Source organism: Pelodiscus sinensis, chromosome 4 (assembly GCF_052426305.1).
Source record: "Pelodiscus sinensis isolate ZL-2025 chromosome 4, ASM5242630v1, whole genome shotgun sequence".
Taxonomy (NCBI): domain Eukaryota; kingdom Metazoa; phylum Chordata; order Testudines; family Trionychidae; genus Pelodiscus; species Pelodiscus sinensis.
Window position 1 is genome coordinate 132,163,033 of NC_143055.1, and position 22,112 is coordinate 132,185,144.

General features: G+C 47.3%; 1 protein-coding gene and 1 pseudogene across 3 annotated transcripts in view; both read left to right on the plus strand.

Moving 5' to 3' along the window:
* Window positions 1–2,791: 2,791 nt before the first annotated feature.
* LOC102458862 (UDP-glucuronosyltransferase 2A2 pseudogene) lies at window positions 2,792–4,015 on the plus strand (annotated as a pseudogene).
* A 6,598-nt stretch (window positions 4,016–10,613) lies between these two features.
* Window positions 10,614–22,112, plus strand: part of LOC102460451 (UDP-glucuronosyltransferase 2A2) — a 28,485-nt gene continuing 16,986 nt past the window's right edge. Inside the window, exon 1 of one of the 3 annotated variants that reach the window (XM_075929278.2) lies at window positions 10,614–10,636. Coding sequence is in view for 2 of the 3 variants with exons in the window: in XM_006127953.5 (XP_006128015.1) it covers window positions 16,908–17,628 (721 nt within the window). In the remaining variant the exon portion in view is untranslated. Of the gene's footprint in view, window positions 10,637–16,843; window positions 17,629–22,112 lie in introns of those variants that run through there. The other 2 variants (XM_006127953.5, XM_089778174.1) reach the window with 2 other exon arrangements.

A 22,112-nucleotide genomic window follows, 5' to 3' on the forward strand; every position in this document is an offset into this window, starting at 1 on the left:
TTCATTACCGGGCAAATTAGTCAAAACAATAGTAAAGAATAAAATTGTGAAGCATGTAGAAGAACATAATTTGTTGGACAAAAGTCACATGGTTTCTGTAAAGGGAAATCCTGTCTTACTAATCTATTAGAGTTCTTTGAAGGGGTTAACAAGCATGCGGATAAGGGGGATCCAGTAGATATAGTATACTTGGATTTTCAGAAAGCCTTTGACATGGTCCCTCACAAAGGCTCTTGTGTAAATTCCATGGCCATGGGATAAGAGGGAAGGTCCTTTCTTGGATTGCGAACTGGTTAAAAGACAGGAAACAAAGGGTACGAATAAATGGTAAATTTTCAGATTGGAGAGGGGTAACTAGTGGTGTCCCCCAAGGGTCAGTCCTGGGTCCAATCCTTTTCAACTTATTCATAAATGATCTGGAGAAAGGGGTAAGCAGTGAGGTAGTAAAGTTTGCGGATGATACTAAACTGTTTAGGATAGTCAAGGCAGAAGCAGACTGTGAGGGACTCCAAGAAGATCTCACCAAACTCAGTGATTGGGCAGCAAAATGGCAAATGAAATTTAATGTGGATAAGTGTAAAGTAATGCACATTGGGAAAAATAACCCCAACTATACGTACAGTATGATGGGGGCTAATTTGGCTACGACAAATCAGGAAAGGGATCTTGGAGTTATCGTGGACAGTTCTCTGAAAAATTCCATGCAGTGTGCAGCGGCGGTCAAAAAGGCAAATAGGATGCTAGGAATTATTAGGAAAGGGATAGAAAATAAGACAAAGAATATCTTACTGCCCCTGTATAAAACTATGGTATGCCCACATCTTGAATACTGTGTACAGATGTGGTCTCCTCACCTCAAAAAAGATATTTTGGCCTTGGAAAGGGTTCAGAAAAGGGCAACTAAAATGATTAGGGGTTTGGAACGGGTCTCATATGAGGAGAGGTTAAAGCGACTGGGACTTTTCAGTTTAGAAAAGAGGAGACTGAGGGGGGATATGATAGAGGTCTATAAAATCATGAGTGGTGTGGAGAGGGCCGATAAAGAAAAGTTATTTATTAGTTCCCTAAATAGAAGAACTAGAGGACACCAAATGAAATAAATGGGTAGCAGGTTTAAAACTAATAAAAGAAAGTTCTTCTTCACACAGCGTGTAGTCAACCTGTGGAACTCCTTGCCAGAGGAGGCTGTGAAGGCTAGGTCTATAACAGAGTTTAAAGAGAAGCTAGATAATTTCATGGAGGTTAGGTCCATAAAAGGCTATTAGCCAGGGGATAAAATGGTGTCCCTGGCCTCTGTTTGTCAGAGGCTGGAGAGGGATGGCAGGAGACAAATCGCTTGATCATTGTCTTTGGTCCACCCTCTCTGGGGCACCTGGTGCTGGCCACTGTCGGCAGACAGGATACTGGGCTAGAAGGACCTTTGGTCTGACCCAGTACGGCCGTTCTTATGTTCTTATGTATGTGCTGGTGGGCTCCAAAGCAGGAGTCTGCCTAAGCGGAACCAGTTGCAGGACTGGAGTCCGAGAAACCTGCCTTCTGGTGCATGTGTTTGTCATCTCTTATGGCTTGTTTACATGGGGAAATTGACCAGAATAGTGCCCGGTCTGGGCAGTGTATTCTAAAATAAAGATCACATTGCTCTGGAATTATCAGGGCGCTTAGTGAGTGCGCTGTACTAGAATAAAGTGACACTTATTCGAGAACAGCGTGTCCACAGTGGGAGGTATTCTAGACCAGCCACTGCAGAATGGTAAAATTAGTAAGTGGAAAATCAGGCACTAGCAGAAGAGTTAATCTTACAGAGCAGATGAATTGCACTGGACTATTCAAGTGAGCCCCAAATGCCTACTTAGTAACAATTGAAAAACTACCTGTTGTTTATAAATACTAAGCGTAAATAATTATTATGATGACGATGAATTATTTTGATATGGAATATACTGGGCTGTTCCAGAACCCCGCCTTCATTTCTTTTACACTCATGGGGTTGGGAAAACTTGTTAGTTTAAAAAGTCTGACTATGAAAGGTCCAAATTTTAAAAATTGGGGCCATAAGGTTGGGCTTCTACATTCACAGTTAGGCATCTAAATAATTGGCCTGATTTTTCAGAAGAGCTGGGAATCCACAATTTCTACTAGACAGAGGATAATTATAGAGGTATTTAGGTAGAAAATATGGGATTGACCTTGCAGTGCCTGTGTTTCCAATGTTGCCCTGTATGAATGACGAGCTATGCTGGATGGGTATTGAGTGACCAATATTCACAGGTGTTTATTAAAGCTGAGAAGGGCAAGACAGTCAGAAAATATTTTAAATAGCCTCCATACTAGATAACGGGAGTGGAGTTGAGGTAACACCAATTTGTTAAGAAGACCTCAGAAGCTGTGTTGGCAATTTTCTGCCAGGAAGTTTAATTTTACTACTGGGCAAACTGGCAGGGTGTAGTAAAAACCAGAATTCTGACACAGGCAGATGAACACAAGTGAGTGTCAGCACATCTTTTTTTAAAAAAAGGGAAAAAGGAGAAATATTTAGACCAAAGGAAAAACCCGTGCTAAACGTAAGGCAAGGCTGCTATAGTAAGTAACATCAGGGCTGTTAATGTTGCAGGGTGAGGGGTCATGGCAATAGAGCAGGTGCTCCCTATGCAGAGGGAGCAACACAAGGTTCATGTGCCATTTAAGGCTTAGGATTTCCTCTGGCCCACTTTCTCCTCAATTGAAACTAATGATAAAACACAAGTGGAAAGAGAAGAGTTCAGCAAGAAATGTTGTAACACTTTCTGTCTTATTAATGCAGAGACATAAACAGCACTTGTGTTCCACGTGTATCCGTCACTACATAGGTTTGGAAAAACCACGAGGAGTCCTGTGGTATCTTAAGGAAGTAGCGATTTCTTTGGGTGTGAGTCTTCCTGGGCAAAGACCCACTTCATCAGAAACATCTCTTCTGGAAAAGGTGTGTGTGTTAGGAGTACTGTGCAAGTGGCTATTCCACGTCACTGAGAGAGACTGAGAGCCCCTGACTGAGAGTGAGAAATAGATTTCTATCTAGCCGACCATGGCTTCCACCACAACCAGAACCAGTGTGTCAAAGAAGCACATCCAATTTCTAGCCTTTCAGCTCACTCTGCTAGGAACAGTCTTCTGTGGGAATGTGCTGATTTGGCCTACAGGGAGCAGTCACTGGTTAAATATGAAGATCATTATACAGGAGCTGATACACCGAGAGCATAATGTCACCGTCCTAGTGCCAAACGCTTTCCTCTTTATCACACCGTACGGTGAGACAGCAGAGAAGTTTGAGGTGTTCTCTGTGCCTTTTGAGAAGAAACACATTGACTCCTTGATCAAAGACATAGTGAACTTGTGGCTGTATAATAAGCCAACAGCACTGACCTTCTGGAAGTTCTACAAGGAACTGGGAAAAATGGCCAGCAAACTAAATGAGCAAAATAGACATTCTTGTGATGGTGTGTTAGCCAACCAGGATTTGATGGCTCGGCTGCAGAGGGGCAAGTATGACGTGCTTCTGTCCGATCCAGTGACTCTCTGTGGAGACCTAATTGCTCTCAAGCTCAGAATTCCATTTGTGTACTCTCTGCGGTTCACACCAGCCTCAACAATGGAGCGGCATTGTGGGAAGATGCCCGCTCCACCTTCGTACGTGCCTGCAGCCTTGTCTGAACTCACAGACAAGTTGTCGTTCCGCGAAAGAATAAAAAACATAGTGTCTTACCGCCTCCAGGACTACGTTTTTCAGAGGTACTGGGGAGAATGGGATTTGTATTACAGTGAAATTCTAGGTAAGCATTTAACTCTTTCAGTTCTATTCTCACTGTTGTTAGAGAGTCTTAAATGAAATCCCATCCAAAAATCTATGTCAGAAGAATGTTAATGTTGCAAAGGGAAACTCTCGTTAGGAGGAGCCAGACTTAAACTTTCCCCATGCAACATCAGCCCAATCGCACTGTGCAACAGCATGTTCCTAACTGAGCCTTGCACTGCACCACGTGGCTGAATAGAATTAATCTCTCTTATGTTCCAGGTCAGTGCCTTAAGAGAGGAGTACAGTCTTAATTATTAATTCTTATTTGCATTACGATAGTGCCTGGAAACTCTATTCATGGGCCAGGTTCACTGATCATTGCACTGGGCACTTTGAGGAGTTAACAATCCCTGGGTATAGGGAGGCCCCACACCTTCAGAATAAGCAATGCCCTCGATTCTATCTTTATGCTCCTGCTTTGGTACAGGCAGGGAGGTTACCATTCTGATCTGATCTGAGTGAGGAATCCCCAGAGGGGCCAAAAACAAATGGTTATACTATGCCCTGTCCAGGTGGGCCTTTGGGTCCTTATGGATTCTCTACTTCCCCACTCCCATGGGTAGGCACGGGGGAGATGGGGACTCACCACCATAAGGGCTGGGTGTCAAAGCTATCCTATTCTTCAGTACTGGCCTTCTAATTCCTTTAATTTAGTTCCATTCATTAACAGTCCAAATATCTGGTTAGGTTTAGTGAAATGGACACAGAGCTGGACAGATCCTTCAAACTATTTAGGATCACTTGATTAGCTTGGCTGATGTCTAGGCCTTTACGGACACTGGATATTACTGCATCTACCAGCCTGGATTCTATACAATTTCTGGGCTATGACATAAGTGTTGCTGACAGAGTTTCCAGGCACAAACCAATCTGCGATGGTATCTGCTAAGCCCTTCGTTGCCTAATCAGGCACTTGCCAATTTGATTAGCCAGTCTAGCACACAGCTGGTCTATACCAGTGTGGAACATCACCAAGGTAAGGAACAGTGACAGCTGTCCTGGTTCTGGGACAGGGGTCTGTTCAGGGCATGATGCACAATCAGGAGGTTTTATTTTGTACTTAAGGACCTGGTTGATGATATCCAAATGAGGGCAATTTAGCAATGGCCAATGTTTAACAAATGACAGCCATGCCTCAGGGGTTACCTTTGTCTGGGCTTTAAGTGGTAAGCCCCAGTGGGAGTCAGTAGGTCCAACTTCAGTGGCCTGATGTCAGTGTTTAGCTTCTTTCCCACAATATTCCATACAAACTTTAACTCAGAGGACTGTGTATTCTTTGTCCTCGTAGTGTTCATGTTGTTACAATAAGCAAAATAATTCTGTGTGAATGAGGGGCGGCCCAAGGCCGTGTATTCCCCATTGCTATTAGCGTGTGTTTGTTCTATGTATGTGACTTGATGAAGGAGGTTACATTGACTAGAGTCACTGTTTCTCTTATAGGACCAAGCATGGTTCACAGATGTTTAACTGTTAACTCATGCAATTCTATAATTCTTGAGGCCTTTTAAGGCATCAGGCACCAATGAGTAGCAGGGCAAGTAGCTGTTATTGCAATGGTGAGGTTACTAGTTTCCTCATTGTTGTGGGCATCTTTACTTTAATATGCTGATGTTTCACTTGCCCGTGTTGTTTCTTATAGATTTCTTATTCTCTCTGGCCAAACCACTTTTATGGTTGGTGTGCAAATTTGCAGAAGCTAAATATTTCATATGTGTAGCCATTAAAGCAAAACCAATCCGGTGGGGAAGAGGGCTGGTACCCCACTCCCATCCTTCTGTTCACGTGATGCACTCCTTGCTTCCTTCCAGTTCCTTTTTTGTTCACCTGTGGAGACATTGTTAACATTCTCCTAACCTAAACAATTACCAAACTATTATCCTTTCACTGAATTTTAAAGTTGCCAATTGACTAAGTTTAGAGTTGCCAATTGATTGGGCCCAATTATTAATTTTGTTGGTTTAAATTAATGCTTCTGCTTTACTCAAATTATCCTTCATTAAAAAACAATTTTCTATACACAACATTTGCAATACGTATTACAATTAAGACACACAAGACAAACTTGGACAGAACACAAACTTATTATGTCATGACACAGAACCATGGGTGGTGGTGGTGGTGGTTGTTTCTTCAGCTGGCACCAGCGCTTTCTGATGATCTGAAAGACAAGAAAACATTTCTATCCCCGTCGGGGTGGCCGCCCATTATAACTTAAAATACTGCCTAAGATCTGCTAGGGGAACCGGTTACAGCTAGTTCCTTACCACTTCCGTGGGCGAGTGAGCTGCAACTTTCCGAGAACAAGGGTGCTTCATCAGTACTCGTCACCTTCCACTCCCTTGAATTACCTCAGAGTTGCTAGCCCTCCCCAACAATGGCGTGCCTCAGTTTCCCTCTTGTACCACAGATCAGGCTTAATGTGTGAAGCTATAATGCTTTTCCTTAGCACAGGGTGTTGGTTGGCCAGTTACTGTTCCAGCAAGCAAAAAGCTTTTATTTTCCTGAAAAGAATCATATGTACAATGTTACAGGCTTACTTATGAGGGACAGTGGGTTTCACACCTCTTCAGAACAGACAGGCAGTTTGCACCCACTCACCCACTCCCTGTCCGTTCAGTGGCTTATAGGAAACTAAATCTACACACTCCAAAGAAGGGGTCTGCTGGGTCTAGAATGTCAGACCTTCTCATCAGCTCATGAAATAAAGGGAGTTGTCACTCCCTCTCATATCCGCTCGGTCTCGAGGTTCGGCTGACTCCCCTTGCGTTCAGAACTCCCTTGTGAGAAAGCTCTGGTGTGGCTGGAATCAGCTTACTTCTCAGAGACCTGGGCAGCGGCATTCACACTCCACTCATTACATTCACACTCAGCATGCTTTTCACACAGAAATGTTCCCACTTTTAGTTGCATCTCTCTTTATGGATCTCGTCCATATTTGGGGCGGCAAACAACACTGTTCCCCCCAAGGGCGGCAAACAACACGTTTCCCCCTAGAACCACAGCAGTTCCCAGCACTGCATAATCCTAGGTGCCTTATGTCCGGACACAATACAATTTTCTTCCCGTACCCGGGGCAGCACCACCAATACCACAGCAATTCCCAGCACTGCATAAACTTAGGCCTAGTTGGGGGTAACAAAACAACCTCCCCGGAACTACTTTGAGTCTGACCTTGTTGCAGATTCAAGACGCTGTCTTCAATCGGGCGTTGCCATCCGAGTCACGGCACCAAATTGTGGAAGAAAACATTGTCCTCACTCTGAGTTTGTGAGCAACAAGTAGCCAGAGGCAGTTTTATTACAAGCTGCAGCAAGGGAAAAACTGGTTCGGACTGGGGGGGGGGGGGGGAGAAGGGGAGTGGGGGATCCTCCCCTCTCCAAGGCAGATCCTCCAATACAAGCAATTATGAAGCAGTTTATATACTGTCTATTAGATATAATAACAATTAGTCTCCTTCCCATTACAAACACCAATGGCTAACAGTTATTTAGTTCCACCCAGATGCTCCTTATCCCAAGGTCCCTGCCAGAGTCAGCGTTCTATCCTTATCTCCGTATGGAGGCGAGAGGCGAAGGCAGCGTCTAATTACAGATCTCGCGTTGTCAGGCCACAGACTTAGCCTGACTCTTGCTCTCTTGTTAACAAGACCAAGATGGCTGCACACAAATTCCCTTATTCCCTTTTCCTGCCTCCACAGCTATTACTTAGCCAGTATGGGTAAGGAATGGTGTCCCCAACCTCTGTTTGTTAGAGGGTGGAGATGGATGGCAGGAGAGAGATCGCTTGATCATTACCTGTTCAATTCACTCCCTCTGGGGCACCTGGCATTGGCCACTGTCGGCAGACAGGATACTGGGCTAGATAGACCTTTGGTCTGACCTAGTCTGGCCGTTCTAATGTTCTTATGACTATTATAATATGAAATATGTCATAATGAGGGTAAAACCGAGCAGGAGGCAAACAATTCTCCCCAAGAAGGTCAATCATATATTTAATTAATGCATTTTTTGTAATGAGCATCATCAGATTAGAAGCACCTCTTCTCTATTGGCGGTGGAAGCATAACGGGGCATACAAATATTTAGCATACCTGACATGGAAATACCTTGTAATACTGGCTACAAAAGTGCATCCACATGCCTGTTCTCTCTTTTAGGTCACATTGAAAATAGAAAGTGGGCAGCCTTATGTCCCGTAAATGTAAAAACTTGTTCGTCTTACTCATTGGCTAAACAAGAAATAGGGCTGAGTGGATTTGTAGGTGTGGAATGTTTTGATTTGGAAGGCAGTTCTGTAAAAAAAAATTCTACATTTGTAAGTTGCGCTTTCATGATAAAGACATTTCACTACAGGTTTTGCAGGAGGTGAATTGAGAAAATTACTATTTTATTTATTAGAAACCAGTTGTGAATGAAAGGGTGCAGAGCTCTCTGCTGTTCCTCCCCAGCATGGCAGGTTGGCCGCACCAGTAAGGAAAATTCGAGCATCTCAGCAGGTACACTGAAATCCAGCATGGCTGTGTGATCAAAGCCCATACTGACATCACAGGCTAATTAAACCCAAGCCTCTCGTCTCGAAACAAATGGTGCCTTCCTACATTGCATCTGGAAATACGCCTAGGGGAATCTGTGATTTCGTTTCACATTGGACCTTTGTTCCAAATTGTCAGTGGAGCTATTCTGCCTCGTAGCCATGATAGTTTCCTTACATATTCATTGACATGACAAGTGAATGGTTTGAAATGTGAACTGTGCCTTGAACTCCCTCTGATTCCAGCCACTTGCTGAGGCTCTCAGCATCTTGCAGGGTTGAGCCCTTAATGCTTCAGGAAAATGAACCTTTATTGGCATCTCGTGATCACGGCAGATGACTTGGCTTCCCGTAGCTATTCCGTTACAATAGCTGTCTGCTCTTGTATGGGAAGAAAGGACCGAGAGATTGAGAAAGGAAGGAATGAGGCAACCCATGCATATAAGCTGCAATGATGTTTATTTTTAGCATCTGAAAACAGTAACTCCTGTATCTGTACGGCCTGAGCCTGTCCTATATCCTTCCACTTTTCTCAACACTATGGGGGTAGCCGACTTGGGTGATCAGGCAAAGCACCCACAACAGACCAGCTACACAGCCTTGGGTGTGGTGTCTTCTGGCCGGGTGCAGCGTGGTAAACTGGAAAGTCTGCACCCATGCAGTCTTCTCTTTGTTCCCCTGTATCTCCTGGAGGGGTGCATCATCAGTCATGAGGCTATATTGTCAGCCCTGTAGGCAGGAACGCGGTGTTCCCATAACCCGTCAAACCACGAGGCATTCCCTCCCAACCACTGACGGTCTCTGCTCTCTTGGGAGATGTTTCCTATTAAGTTAGAGGACAGGGTGTCCTGATCTCTGACCGTTTGTGATAGCACAGCTCCCAGTCCTACCTCGGATGTGTCTGTCTAGAGAACGAAACCCCGGCCTGCAGCCTGCGGGGGTGGGCAGCCCCTGGCCCACAGCTGCTCAGGGGGAGGGGGCTTGTTTGGGGCAGTGTCCACCCTGTCCTGCATCCTGATGGGGATGGGGGGCAGAGCTCTGTAGGCAGGCCCTGCCCTCCAGCAGCCCCACTGCAGCCTACGGGTTGTCTGGGGAAGTGCCTCCTCAAGCTACCTATCTCCAGAGGCCCCCCGTAGCTTACAAGCTGTCTTGGGGTGGGGAGGCTCTGGGGACTGCTCCTGGCCTTCAGCACCACCCGCAGCCTGCAGAATGTCTGGGGAGGGGCCAGGTCCCTTCTCCAACGGGTCCCTCCTGTGTCCTGCAGGCTCTGCCCAGGCGGGGCCAAGCTCTCGGTCTGAACCCAATCTGGTGGCAGGCAGGATGGTGGAACCCCAGCGCTGCTGGCCACTCGCTTTGTGCTGTAGCTGCCCCGGTTGCCACTCTCAGTAGGGTGTCCCTCCCCTCTGTGCCCCTCCCTGTTGCAACACTCCGCTCTCTGCCCCCTCCCTTTCCATGTTGTCCAACGCAGCCCCATTTCCACACTTCCCACTTTCTAGGCACAACCACACCCAGACCTTGGTGTACAGTAGGGTAAGAGGAAGCTGCCTGCCAAATTTGGTGGTCCTAGACGTGTGTGTGGGGGGGGGGGGGAGAGGGACGGAGGAAGGAAGGGGGAGAAGAGGAGGAGGAGAGAGAGAGAGGAGGGAGAGGGATGGAGAGAGGAAAGGAAAGAGGTGGGGGGGGGGGGAGGGAGAGAAAAAAAAAAAGCACCTGGAAAGAGACATGTTTACATCTGGGAGAGATGTCTAAACAGAGATGTTTAAGTCTGGGGGGAGGTAAGGTCCCTGCTTAGTCCCTGAGAGGGGTGGGCTGCAGGGGAGGCTGGCGGTTCTCCCAACTTTGCCAGGAGTCCCCTCTACCATCTAAGATGCCTGCTGGAAACATTTAAAAGTGAGCGGGGCAAGGATTGTGAAAGCATGAGGCTGCTTCAGCTGTGAGAGAGGTTTACATCAACTGCTTAGGGTAAGAATTTGCCTGTAGCAAGTTTCTTAGTGGAGTAGGATTAGCTGGCATCTTTTATTTTAATGTAGCCACTTCCTTTAATTTATCTGTTTTGACTTGCAACCTCTTATATCATACTTATATCTGGCCCTCTTTTGGCTTTTGGAAGATGCCATTGCTGGTTTCCCATCTCATATTACAGATCTGTAGATAATCTTTAGTCTTTAGTAACTGGTACATGACACAGTGAGAATTGATTGCACAGAATACTTCTCACGGAAGATGAACATAATTCTTTACCGCCCTTGCTGTACCTGTTAAGGAGCCCTATTCAAGGTAAGCTCTTTGTATTTCTGCCCAGCACACAAGTGCTGCCAGAACCTGTTAGAGATAGATGAGGTGAGTAGCAATAGGACCGCATGTGTAGTTGCTTATATAACATGTTTGGTAGCAAAGTGGGTTTTTTCTCTTCACGAGAAGCTAGTTTAAATATATATCTGGATGTTCCATTGGCTAAAAGATTATTGCAGGGGGGGTTTCTGCAGTTTTCTTCAAGGCACTTCCATATTTTGTTTGTGTGGTGATATAATTTTATAGCAGTTTCTCACTAGATCATTATCTTGAGATGCTCACAGGGAAACCAAAGCCCGGACCTTGCAACTGCAGGAATCTGCCTAAGAGGAACCAGTTGCAGGATAGGGGGCCAACAAGCCTGCCCTCTGGTACATATGTATACATCAACTCTTAGGGCTTGTTTACATGGGGATAATGACCAGACTAGCTCCCAGTTTGGGCAGTGTCTTCTGGACTAAAAATCATATTTCTCTGGAATTATCAGGGCGCTTTGTGAGTGCACGGATTATTCTAGAATATAGTGACATTTATTCGGGAACAGTGCCCACAGTGGGAGGTATTCCAGACTAGCCATTGCATAATTTTAAAATTAGTAAGTGGAAAATCAGACCATGGCAGAAGAGTTATTGTTACAAAGCAGGGTGGTAAATTGCATTGGACTACTTGTGAGCTGCATTTGTCTACCTGATTAGTAACATTTGAAAAACTGCCTGCTGTTTATAAGAACTAAGTGTGAATTCTTATTATGCTGGTAAATTATTTTGACTTGGGATATACTGGGATGTTCGAGGACACCACCTTCATTTCTGTTACACACATGAGGTTGGGAAATCTTGTCAGTTAAAGTCTGAGTATGAAAGGCCCAAATTTTAAAAATTGGGGTCATAAAGTTGGGCTTCTACATTCACAGTTAGGCGTCTAAATAACTGGCCTGATTTTTCAGAAGGGCTGAGTATCCACAATTTCTATTAGAGGATAATTATTGAGGTACCTAGGTAGAAAATATGGGGTTGACCTTGCAGTGCCTGTGTTTCCAATGTTGCCCTGTACGAATGACGAGCTATGCTGGATGGGTATTGAATGACCAATATTCACAGGTGTTTATTGAGGCTGAGAAGGGCGAGACAGTCAGAAAACTTTGTTAAATAGCCTCTCTACTAGATAACGGGAGTGGAGTTAAGGTAACGCCTATTTGTTAAGAAGACCACAGAAGCTGTGTTGGCAATTCCCTGCCAGGAAGTTTAATTTTACTACTGGGCAAACTGGCAGGGTAGCAAAAACCAGAATTCTGACACAGGCAGATGAACACAAGTGAGTGTCAGCACATCTTTTTTTTTCAAAAAAGGGAAAAAGGAGAAATATTTAGACCAAAAGAAAAACCAGTGCTAAACGTAAAGCAAGGCTGCTATAGTAAGTAACATCAGGCCTGTTGATGTTGCAGGGTGAGGGGTCATGGCAATGGGGGGAGAAGGTGCTCCTAATCCTGGCGCAATGTTGTATCTGGAGCCCCAGCCCTTTAAATTGCCACTGGAGCCCCAGGTGGCATGCTATGGGCAGCCATGAAGAGCTTGTTGGGGAGGCTGGCTCCCAGCTCCGTCCCTTTCACCCAAGGTCCCGCCCCGTTTGAGGCATGGAGCCGCGGCCCGTCACCTTGCCACCAGCCTGGTCAGTCTCTCCTCAGCCCTGAGTGACGTAAACACATAAATAACCAAAAACCCAAATTCACCCCTGTGCAGAGGGAGCAACACAAGGTTCATGTCCCGCTTAAGGCCCTTATGAAGGCCTATTGTTGAAGACTTCACTGAAGCGTAGGATTTCCTCTGGCCCTCTTTCTTCTCCATTGAAACTAATGATAAAACACAAGTGGAAAGTGATGAGTCCAGCAAGAAATGTTGTAACACTTTCTGTCTTATTAATGCAGAGACATAAACTGCACTTGTGTTCCACGTGTATCCGTCACAACATAGGTTTGGAAAAACCACGAGGAGTCCTGAGGCACCTTCAAGACGTAGCAATTTATTAGGGCATGAGCCTTCTTGGGCAAAGACCCACTTCATCAGAAACATCTCTTCTGGAAAAGGTGTGTGTGTTGTTTGGAGTATTGGGCAAGTGGCTATTCTGCATCATTAAGAGAGACTGAGAGTGAAAAATCTATTCCTGTCTAGGCACCCAGCCGAAAATGGCTTCCACCACAACCAGAACCCGTGTGTCAAAGAAGCACATCCAATTTCTAGCCCTTCAGCTCATTCTGCTAGGAACAGTCTTCTGTGGGAATGTGCTGATTTGGCCTTCAGAAGGCAGTCACTGGCTAAATATTAAGATTATTATACAGGAACTGATACGCCGAGAGCACAATGTCACCGTCCTGGTGTCAAACTCTTCCCTCTTCATCACACCGCATGGTGAGACAGCAGAGAAGTTTGAGGTGTTCTCTGTGCCTTTTGGGAAGAAACACATTGACTCCTTGATCAAAGACATAGTGAACTTGTGGCTGTATAATAAGCCAACAGCACTGACCTTCTGGAAGTTCTACAAGGAAATGGGAAAACTGACCAGGACTAGCAATGAGCTAAATAGACAGGCATGTGATGGCGTGTTAGCCAACCAGGATTTGATGGTTCGGCTACAGAGGGGCAAGTATGACGTGCTTCTGGCTGATCCGGTGTGTGTCTGTGGTGACCTAATTGCTCTCAAGCTCAGAATTCCATTTATGTACTCTCTGCGGTTCACACCAGCCTCGACTGTGGAGCGGCATTGTGGGAAGATGCCCACTCCACCTTCGTACGTGCCTGCAGCCTTGTCTGAACTCACAGACAAGTTGTCGTTCCGCGAAAGAATAAAAAACATAGTGTCTTACCGCCTCCAGGACTACGTTTTTCAGAGTTATTGGGGAGAATGGGATTTGTACTACAGTGAAATTCTAGGTAAGCATTTAACTTTCATATTCTCTAATTACAATTTTTTAAATTATTGGCTTCTGCCACATGTTCTAAACTGCAATAGCTGCTCTATATTGAACAGGTTTCTTATTAGGTAGCTCCAACATGACTCAGTTTTCCCCTCAGGGCAGGTATGTTAACTTAGGACTGTTCTTCTGTGATGCAGGGCTAATTGGGTGAAAATCTTTGGCTTGCCTTACACAGAAGCTGCGGAGGGAGCGGGGGGGGGGGGGGGGGGGGGGGGGCGGTGGGGCGGTGGCCGAGTTAGTCTGTACAAGATAAACTTAAAAAACAAAAACTCTCTATTGACTTTGATCCTTACCTGCTTCGTTTTAACTTCAGGTGCTTACTGATGATCCTTCTGCATTTCTGTTTTTCCATTTGATTTTTTCATAACTTCTGCTCCTTGTTTCCCACCCCGTCTCCTTTTTTTTCTTCCCCCTTCTCCCTTATTTATTTTGGGTCTGCACATCCTAAACTCAGCACTCCAGTCATCTAAAGAAATGGGCTGTGCCCATGATACCATCTACATGTTTTGTTAGTTTATAAAGTGCTACCAGACCTGTTTTTCGTTTTTAAGTTTATCTTACACAGAAGATCAGACTAGAGGGTCTAAGTCTCCCTTCTGGCTTTAAATTTATGAATATAGAGAAAACGGCTTTCAAGTTTTCTCTGTGGCCATGCTACAAATCAATTGTGGAAGAAAGCCTGCAGGCAAAATGCTCTCAGCCGTTCCTCCCCAGCATGGCAGGTTGGCCATGGCAGTGAGGAAAATTCAGAGGTTCTCTGCAGGTACACTGAAATCCAGCATGGCTTTGTGACCAAAGCCCATGCTGACAACACACCGGCTCATTAAAACCAAGCCTCTCTTCTCGAAACAAATGATGCTTTCCTACACTGCATCTGGAAATACACACAGGGGGAGCTGTGATTTCATTTCACATTGGACCTTTGTTCCAAATTGTCAGTGGAGCGATTCTGCCTGGTAACAATGATAGTTTACGTAAATATTCATTGCGTGTGATCAGTGAATGAGGTTGTATGAGGTTTGAAATGTGAACTGCGCCTTGAACTCTCTCTTTGACTCCAGCAACTCACTGAGCACCTGAGCCCTTTATGCTTCAAGAAAATGAACCTTAATTGTCATAGCGTGATCTTGGCAGGTGACTTGGATTCCCATAGATATTCTGTTACAATTGCTGTCTCCTTTTGTGTGGGAACAAAGGGCAGAGAGAATGAAAAAGGAAGGAATGTTCCAAACAGTACACGTAAGCTGCAATGAAAGACACTAAGAATGAACAATTACAATGCAACTTGGCAAACCATGAGAAACATGGCCGGGCAGGAGCTTAGAAGCTATTTTTCTCTCATAGTGAAAAGGACTTAAACGTTTTCGTAAGTGCAGAGAAAATGGGTTGCCAGGAACAAGCTGCAGTTTCAAATCCAGCCTGTGGTACGCGACTGTCCCCTAGTGGCATACAGAGGAGCACCCAGCTCTTATACCAAACACCTCCTTGCATGGGATCTTGTGTAGTTCTGTTTCAGGTCTGTATTTGTCCTGCGTTATGGGATCTGAGCATCTCCCCATCTGTACCGGAGTTATCCCCTGGGAGGTGAGGAAGTACCGTTATTCCCATTGTACAGAGTCTGATCCCAGGGGTTGGGGGAGAGCTCTGCTCTCCCTGCTCCAAGGGGGCAGGGGCCTGCAGATCCTAGCTCACATGGGAAGCAGGGAAAGGTGCTCAGACCCAGTGTTGGAGGGGCAGGTTCCCCCTTGCTCCCACATCCAAGGCCACGAGGGTTCGAGGAGAGGGCCCTTGTGAAAAGCTAGCGCCTTTTCTGAACTACTTGTGGTACTCAAGGCACGTTAGCTAAACCGAGGGGACGCATTTATCGGAGCCAGATAGTAGCAACAGGCCTGTGGCTTGTTCTCAAATGTCAGCCAAGGGCAGAGTTTGAAGTTGGAGTGGAGAACAAGGGCAGTGGCTACCGCAGGCCCCAGTCAGCCAACCCAGTCCTGTGAGAAGCAGCTGCCTGCAGAGCCTTTGGTTGCTGCGTGTGTGTGTGTGGTTCTCATGAGCAGACAGGTGTGGGCCAGCTAGTAACACTGAGGAGTCCAGAAGGATCCCAAGCTGCAGACACATCGGACCATCTGAAAGACGGCCTTGATAGCAGGGGATGCCGGAGGCAAGTTCTTCAAACCATTTTTCCATCTCTGTGTGCGTGTTGGGGGGGACGGGTCAAGCAGTATTGCGTTTGAATGGTTTCATTCTAAGCCAGCTAGGTGCCTAACTCCCTGTAAAGCTAAGGGGAGTTAGGCACTTGTCTGTAGGGTTACCAGATGTTTTCAAAAAATACCAGACACACTTGATCTCAGATCTGGGGGAAGGAGGGAGACCAGCCAGGAGGGGAGTGGGGCTGGCCAGGGGAGATTGGGGGGGGGGGGGAGGACCCACGCTTGATCTCAGATCGGGGGGAGGGGGGAGACAGGTCAGGAGGGGAGCAGGGCTGGCTGGGGAGGGTTGGGGGGGGGGAACCAGCCGGCGGAGAGTGGGGCTGGCCAGGAGGGGCTGGGGGAGCAGGGCTGGTGGGGGAGGTCCGAGGGGGGAAACTGGCCGGTGGGGAACAGGGCTGGCTTGGGCACACACAGATCCCAGGGTGCTGCCTGTCCCATGCATGGGCCCGGTGGGACCCACAGGCGAGTGCTGCCCCGCCCCCTCTGCCCCTCTCCTCCCTACTGTGTAGCTGCGTACTGCCTGGCCGGTAGACATGCTCGCGCAGTGTGACTCACGCAGTGTGAGCACCTCTACCAGCCAGGTGGTACGCAAATACATACTGATACTCGTGATAATAATAAAACGTAATTAGAAAATACTGGACGTTTATGTCTGGAATTTTCTCAATTTGCTTCCTGAACAGAAAGCTCAAATACCGGACTGTCCGGTTCCAAACCTGACACCTGGCAACCCTACTTGTCTGAAAACTGCTAAGCAGCTGTTTGTCTCATTAGGCACTGAACATCCTTTTATAAATCTGGGCTTGGATGACAAGTCAGTGAGTGCCGAACTCCCAGTTGTGCCCTGGAAAATCTTCTCTCTTGTTTTAGCATCACATAGAACAGCAAATTCACGGCCTCTACCCCCTGCTGGGGAGAGCTGCAAAGTTTGAGCCATTCCTGGCTGTGTAGAATTCCCATCCAGGTTTTCCAGCTCTTTCATAAATCGGGGAGGTTTCCTACTGACAGCCTGATTTCTTTTGATGACTCTTCTGCGGCAAACAGAGCGGTTGTTTGCTGAGCCGCAGCGGCTGCAGCAATGGTACGTGTGCAGAGCACCCGCCGGATATTTCTTTGCCTCTCCCTGCTGATGGGGAACGTGCTCTCTGGGAAGCTGCTAGTGTGGCCTGCAGATTACAGCCACTGGATGAATCTGAAAGTGGTGACGGAGGAACTGGCAAGCATGGGGCATAACGTTACGGTGCTGGTCCACTCTGCATCCCTTTCTGCCCGCCCGGGTTCGACGTCCGCTCTTCATTTCGAACCCATCGAGGTCGGATTTACCTCTGACGGGCTGCGGTCGCTGTGGGATAAATTCCTGCAGTTCTGGGTCTATGAGAGAGCTCGGGTTTCCTTCTGGGAAATGCACAACACGATGAGGAGCCTCTCGCGGAGCGTCTCTCGCATGCAGAGGGACATCTGCAACGGGGCAGTCAAAAACAGGCAGCTGCTGGAAAAGCTGCGGTTGTCCCACTACGACGTGCTCCTCTCAGACCCAGTGCTTCCCTGTGGGGAGCTGCTGGCGGAGCTGCTGCAGGTGCCGTTCATCTTCACCCTGAGGTTTTCCCCGGGCTTTGCGTTTGAGAGACTGTGTGGTCAGATATTGGCTCCTCCCTCTTACGTGCCAGCGGCCACCTCGGAACTCCAGGAGAAGATGTCCTTCTTGGAGAGGACTGAAAACCTGTTGCTCTACCTTGTCCATGACATTCTGCAGCTCCTGGTGTGGAAGGAATGGGACTCCTATTATAGCAGTGTCTTGGGTGAGTTTCTGTAAGTATCCCCCCGATTTTTCAAAAGGGATGGGTCACATCAAGTGACGGAATGATTGTGAGCAGGGCCAGATTGGAAGCTGGTGTAAACTGGGGTCAGTGGGGTGGGGAGGTGGCCTTTTCAACAGAGGGGTTTCACTGGAAATTGGGAAATGCAATCAGTGGTCTCTGTCTTTTCCTCTGAGTCAGAGCGAGATACTTGTTGAAGTGAGTGGGGCTGCCTCTCCTCTGAAGCTCTTGTAACTCTCAGGAGTGACTCCACTGAAGTCAGCGGACAAACATGGGCCTAACACAGGGACCAATGAATTCTAGATCACAGCGGCTACACCAAATCCGGGCCAGCCTCTCTCCTCCTTCCCCTTCCCCTCATCCAGCGATGCTCCCCATGCTGATGATGGGAGTGTGTGTCTGGAATCTCCTCTGAAGCACGTGTCGTGAAGACCTTGCAGGAAGGAAGACTCCTTTTGTAGTATATGTACAGCTGGAGCACACATGGCTGTTACCAGTATTTTTCATCAACCCGTAACCAGGCTGGATTGCCGTTGAAAGAGAATAACAAGAGGGTCGAAGAGTATTTCATGTCCAGTTTTCTTTGTTGCGATGCAACGTTCCTTTAGAGAAGGAGGATGTTATTATGGGATGGAAATTTCCTGCTTCAGTCTGACACTTCTTGTTTTGCGTGGCCAGTGCAGCCCCGCTTCAATTATCCAAACGAGGGTCATGTCCGTCTTTGATTCAACCAACTTGATGAAGCCCTTCCACTAGAAACTCGTTGGCTGTCTGGAACCTCACTGACCTTGGCTTATTCTTACCCTCACTGCATTTGAGCTAATGGAGGTTGGGCATAATTTTGCAAGCTACATCTGAGAACAGTCTCTGCCTATGAGGCCCATGAAGGAACTGAGGATGGCTGTTCTGTTGCTATTCTCCACAGCTTCTTTCCTGTTGCTTCATGAAAGTGCATTTGAGGCCTGATCTACAGCCCATTAGAAGGACTCCCATTGACTTAACTGATCCATTCTAACATGTAAGAGGAAAACCCTGGCATGAAAAAGGTTGAGGCTATATACCCTCTGCGTAAGGAGAATTCCCAGGTGGCCAAGTCAAGTGGCATTTGGCCCTTTTCTGCCATGACAGTGGATATGTCTACATAGCAACGTTATTTTGAAATAACATAGTCCGCGTCTTCACAGCAGGCAGTTATTTGGACATAATGTCAAAATACTATCAAGCTGGAGGACTTCTTACTCCGACTCCTGTAACCCTCATTGCACGAGGAGTAAGGAAAGTCGGAGGAAGAGGGCTGTATTTCAAAATAAGTGCTGTGTAGATGCAGGGGCGGCCCAAGGCAGGCTGTGGCAGCTGGTGCCCCAGGTGGAACATGCGATCGGCACCCCTGCCTGCATGGCCATCAATGGCGTGATGTCATCATTGGGCACCCCAGGCGCCCCATTGAATACGGCACCCTCGGCGACGGCCGAGTCGGCCTATCATGGGCCGCGCCTGTGTAGATGCTCCCAATTTTGAAATTAAGCTATTCAATAGACATAGCTCAATTTGCGTAGTTTATTTTGCTTTAAGCCCTGCAGTGTAGACGTACCCGGTGTGAATAGAACCTACCCTAATAGCCAGCAAAGAAGCAGCCAAAATAGGAAGCAAGACGAAGCAGAAGGAAGAAAAAGGAAAAGCTGGTGAAAAGAGGCCAAATACTCATAGGTGAACTATCCCAAATAGAATGGGTCTAATGCTTGTCCTCATTAGACTTTTGTAGCTGGAGGTAATGGATGGACAATTAATTGGATTGCCAGTTAACGTGAGATAATTAACACGTTTCTAAAGTCTTAGGCTTGTCTATACTACCAAGCTTTGTCACCAAAAATTGCCTTTTGGTGACCCAAACAGCAAGAGCGTACACCAGGGGTGGGCAAGTACTGGTCCATGGACTGGATTTAGTATGCCAGGGTTGGTCTCTGGTGCCTCTCTCCCCCCTGTATTTACCTGTGCCTCTGCAGGCATCAGGTGATCACAGCTCTAGGTGGCTGCAGATCACAGGATACTGTCCACCCCTGATGCACAAGCTGCAAGGCAACTTTGTTGCAGAAACTGGGTGTTTCTCCCAACAAAAGAACTTCCGCCCCTAAGAGGAACTTTTTTCTTTCCCTCTCCCTTTACTGCGGACAAAGAGAACTGTGTAGATACTGCTGTTCGTTTTGTCCACAGAACTGGCTTCCGCCAGCATCCCACAATGTCTGCCCTGATGGCTCTGCCCAGTGTTTTGGGATCTCTGCTGCCCTGCCGGCCTGCGCCCCCTCCCCTTTCAAAGCTCTGGGAAGTGTCTGACAGCTGAGTGAGCTGCTCCCTTTGGGGGACAAACGAAAAGCCAGAACTGTTCCTGTTCTGCCCTGCTAGGAACACAGCGGCAAGCAGGCTGCTGCTGCCGGGGGAGGGGGACAGACAGCTGCGCTGCTTTGACACCCCACAGCACGGAGAGCTCACAGAGGAGCCAAGGAAGCTGTGGGAAACCTCGGAGGGAATCCCAACATGTGCGTGGATCAGCTCTGCCTTCCCATAGTGCTGGCCTATGGGGTGCATACATTTGATTACAGTCCCTGGCTCAACGTAGAGTCCATTTTAGAAGAGTCCACAGACAGAGGCCCCGAAGTGACTGTTCTGTTTCCTTCATTCTTCCTGGACACTGATCCCTCTGGCCTTCCCCTTTCAGGTTTGAGGTGACCCGTATGCCATTTGCAAAGCAGGCCATGGAGTCTCTGAGGGAAAATGTTCTCCACCTATGGCTGTATGAACTGCCCACTGTTTCACACCGGGAGGCCGCTTCCGGGACGGATAGCTTATTGGAGAGTCTAAAACCAAAGCAACTTGCTGTGTGGTGGGGTGGAATGAGGAGCTGATGAAGATGCTGAGAGAGCTGTGTGTGTGTACAGCTCCGAGCACAACAGGGCCTGATTCTATTTTGAGGAACTGTTTTCAAAGTTGCTAGTTGTTTGCACTCTTGGCTCTAGTTTCTGTTTTGAATCTAGAATAACAAAATCAGGCCTCAGCAAAGCTGCCAGAGCTTGGAAATAAATTGCTGATGGCCTATGCTCCCATAGGAGCTAAGGGCAAAGAAGAAGAAAGCTGCCAGAGCTTTTGCTGAGGTTTGCTTTGTTGGCGTCATGGCAGAAGTAGTTAATCTTGCTGGAGTTTGATTTGTATCAGAGTTGTGTGACTTAAACTACAGGCAATATTCCGAGGAAGCTGGGCGCTGACAAAATGCCTGCTCTGAGAAAGGACGCTTCGGTGAAGCCCTCGACTTAATTGGCTGATCAAGACAGGCATTCCTGGAGCTGCAGAGGAGAGACCTGGCTCTGAACCAATTTGCCACTTAATGGTAAAATCAGTCTGTACTGCTCAAAGCTGAGTGTCGCAGCAGCTCTGTTATCTACCTGCACTCGCAGTTCCCCACTTTGCAGTGTGTGTGAAAACCTGTTCCAGTATTGTGCCCTGGGGATGGGGCAGGGGGAGAGGTGATGCAGTGTCCCATGGAAAGATAACACAGTGGTCCAGGCCCCATCCTCCAAGGAGTTACCTCTCCCTTCCTCCCCGGGCTCTTTTGCTGCCCTCTGTGTCACCTCCTCCAGTGCTGGCAAAGGGCTGTCTGCCCAGGGATCTGCACACACACAGAGCTGGGGTAGGGTACTTAGGACTGTCCCACCAACAACCCTGCAGTGTCCCGAGAGAGTGATTCCCTGCTGTGGTCAGGGAAACAGGGCACTGTGCAGTCGTAAGTAAACAGCATTGCTGCACAGAGATGCCTGTCTCTGGTCTCAATTTCTCTTGCTTACAGGAACAACCCACAGGACCCTGAACTGTAACCGTTCACAGCCAAATACGGGATCCAATTTTCAAAGAGAGAGTTTGTACGTTGGCCTTTCTGTTGAGCCCAGCTGGAGCAAGCCATGCAAGTGCCCAGAGAAATGGAAGACGGACAAAAAGAAACAAAACAAGACCTGAAACAAGGGGAGACTTCGCAAAAGGAATTCAAGCAGCCCCAGAAGGCTTTTTGGAGTGGCTTGGGGGCTGACTTGCGAGTAGAGGGGAAGTCTCTCTTGGAGTAGCAACTACAAAGACCCTGGACAGTTGGGAGTTGCAACTCTTCCAGTTTCCACAGTGAGCCAGAGCAATGAGGTGATGAGCAACCTGACTGTCATGGGGCAGAAGATCTTCAATGACTTAGGGAGGGACTAAGAAAACGCTGGACCCTTTGGAACCTACCAACAGAGATGAACTGTGGCAAGGACTTCAGGAGCTGAGAAGTCACAGAGAAAAGACCATCAAAGAGTCATGGACCCCACTGGATTGGAAGGAGACCACCTAGATGAGGAACTGAACCCTCTAGAGGACTCAAGTAAGACAAGACATTTAATAATAATTGCCAAGGAAACGTGTCTTAGAAAATTCATTATGTGGAAATTTCC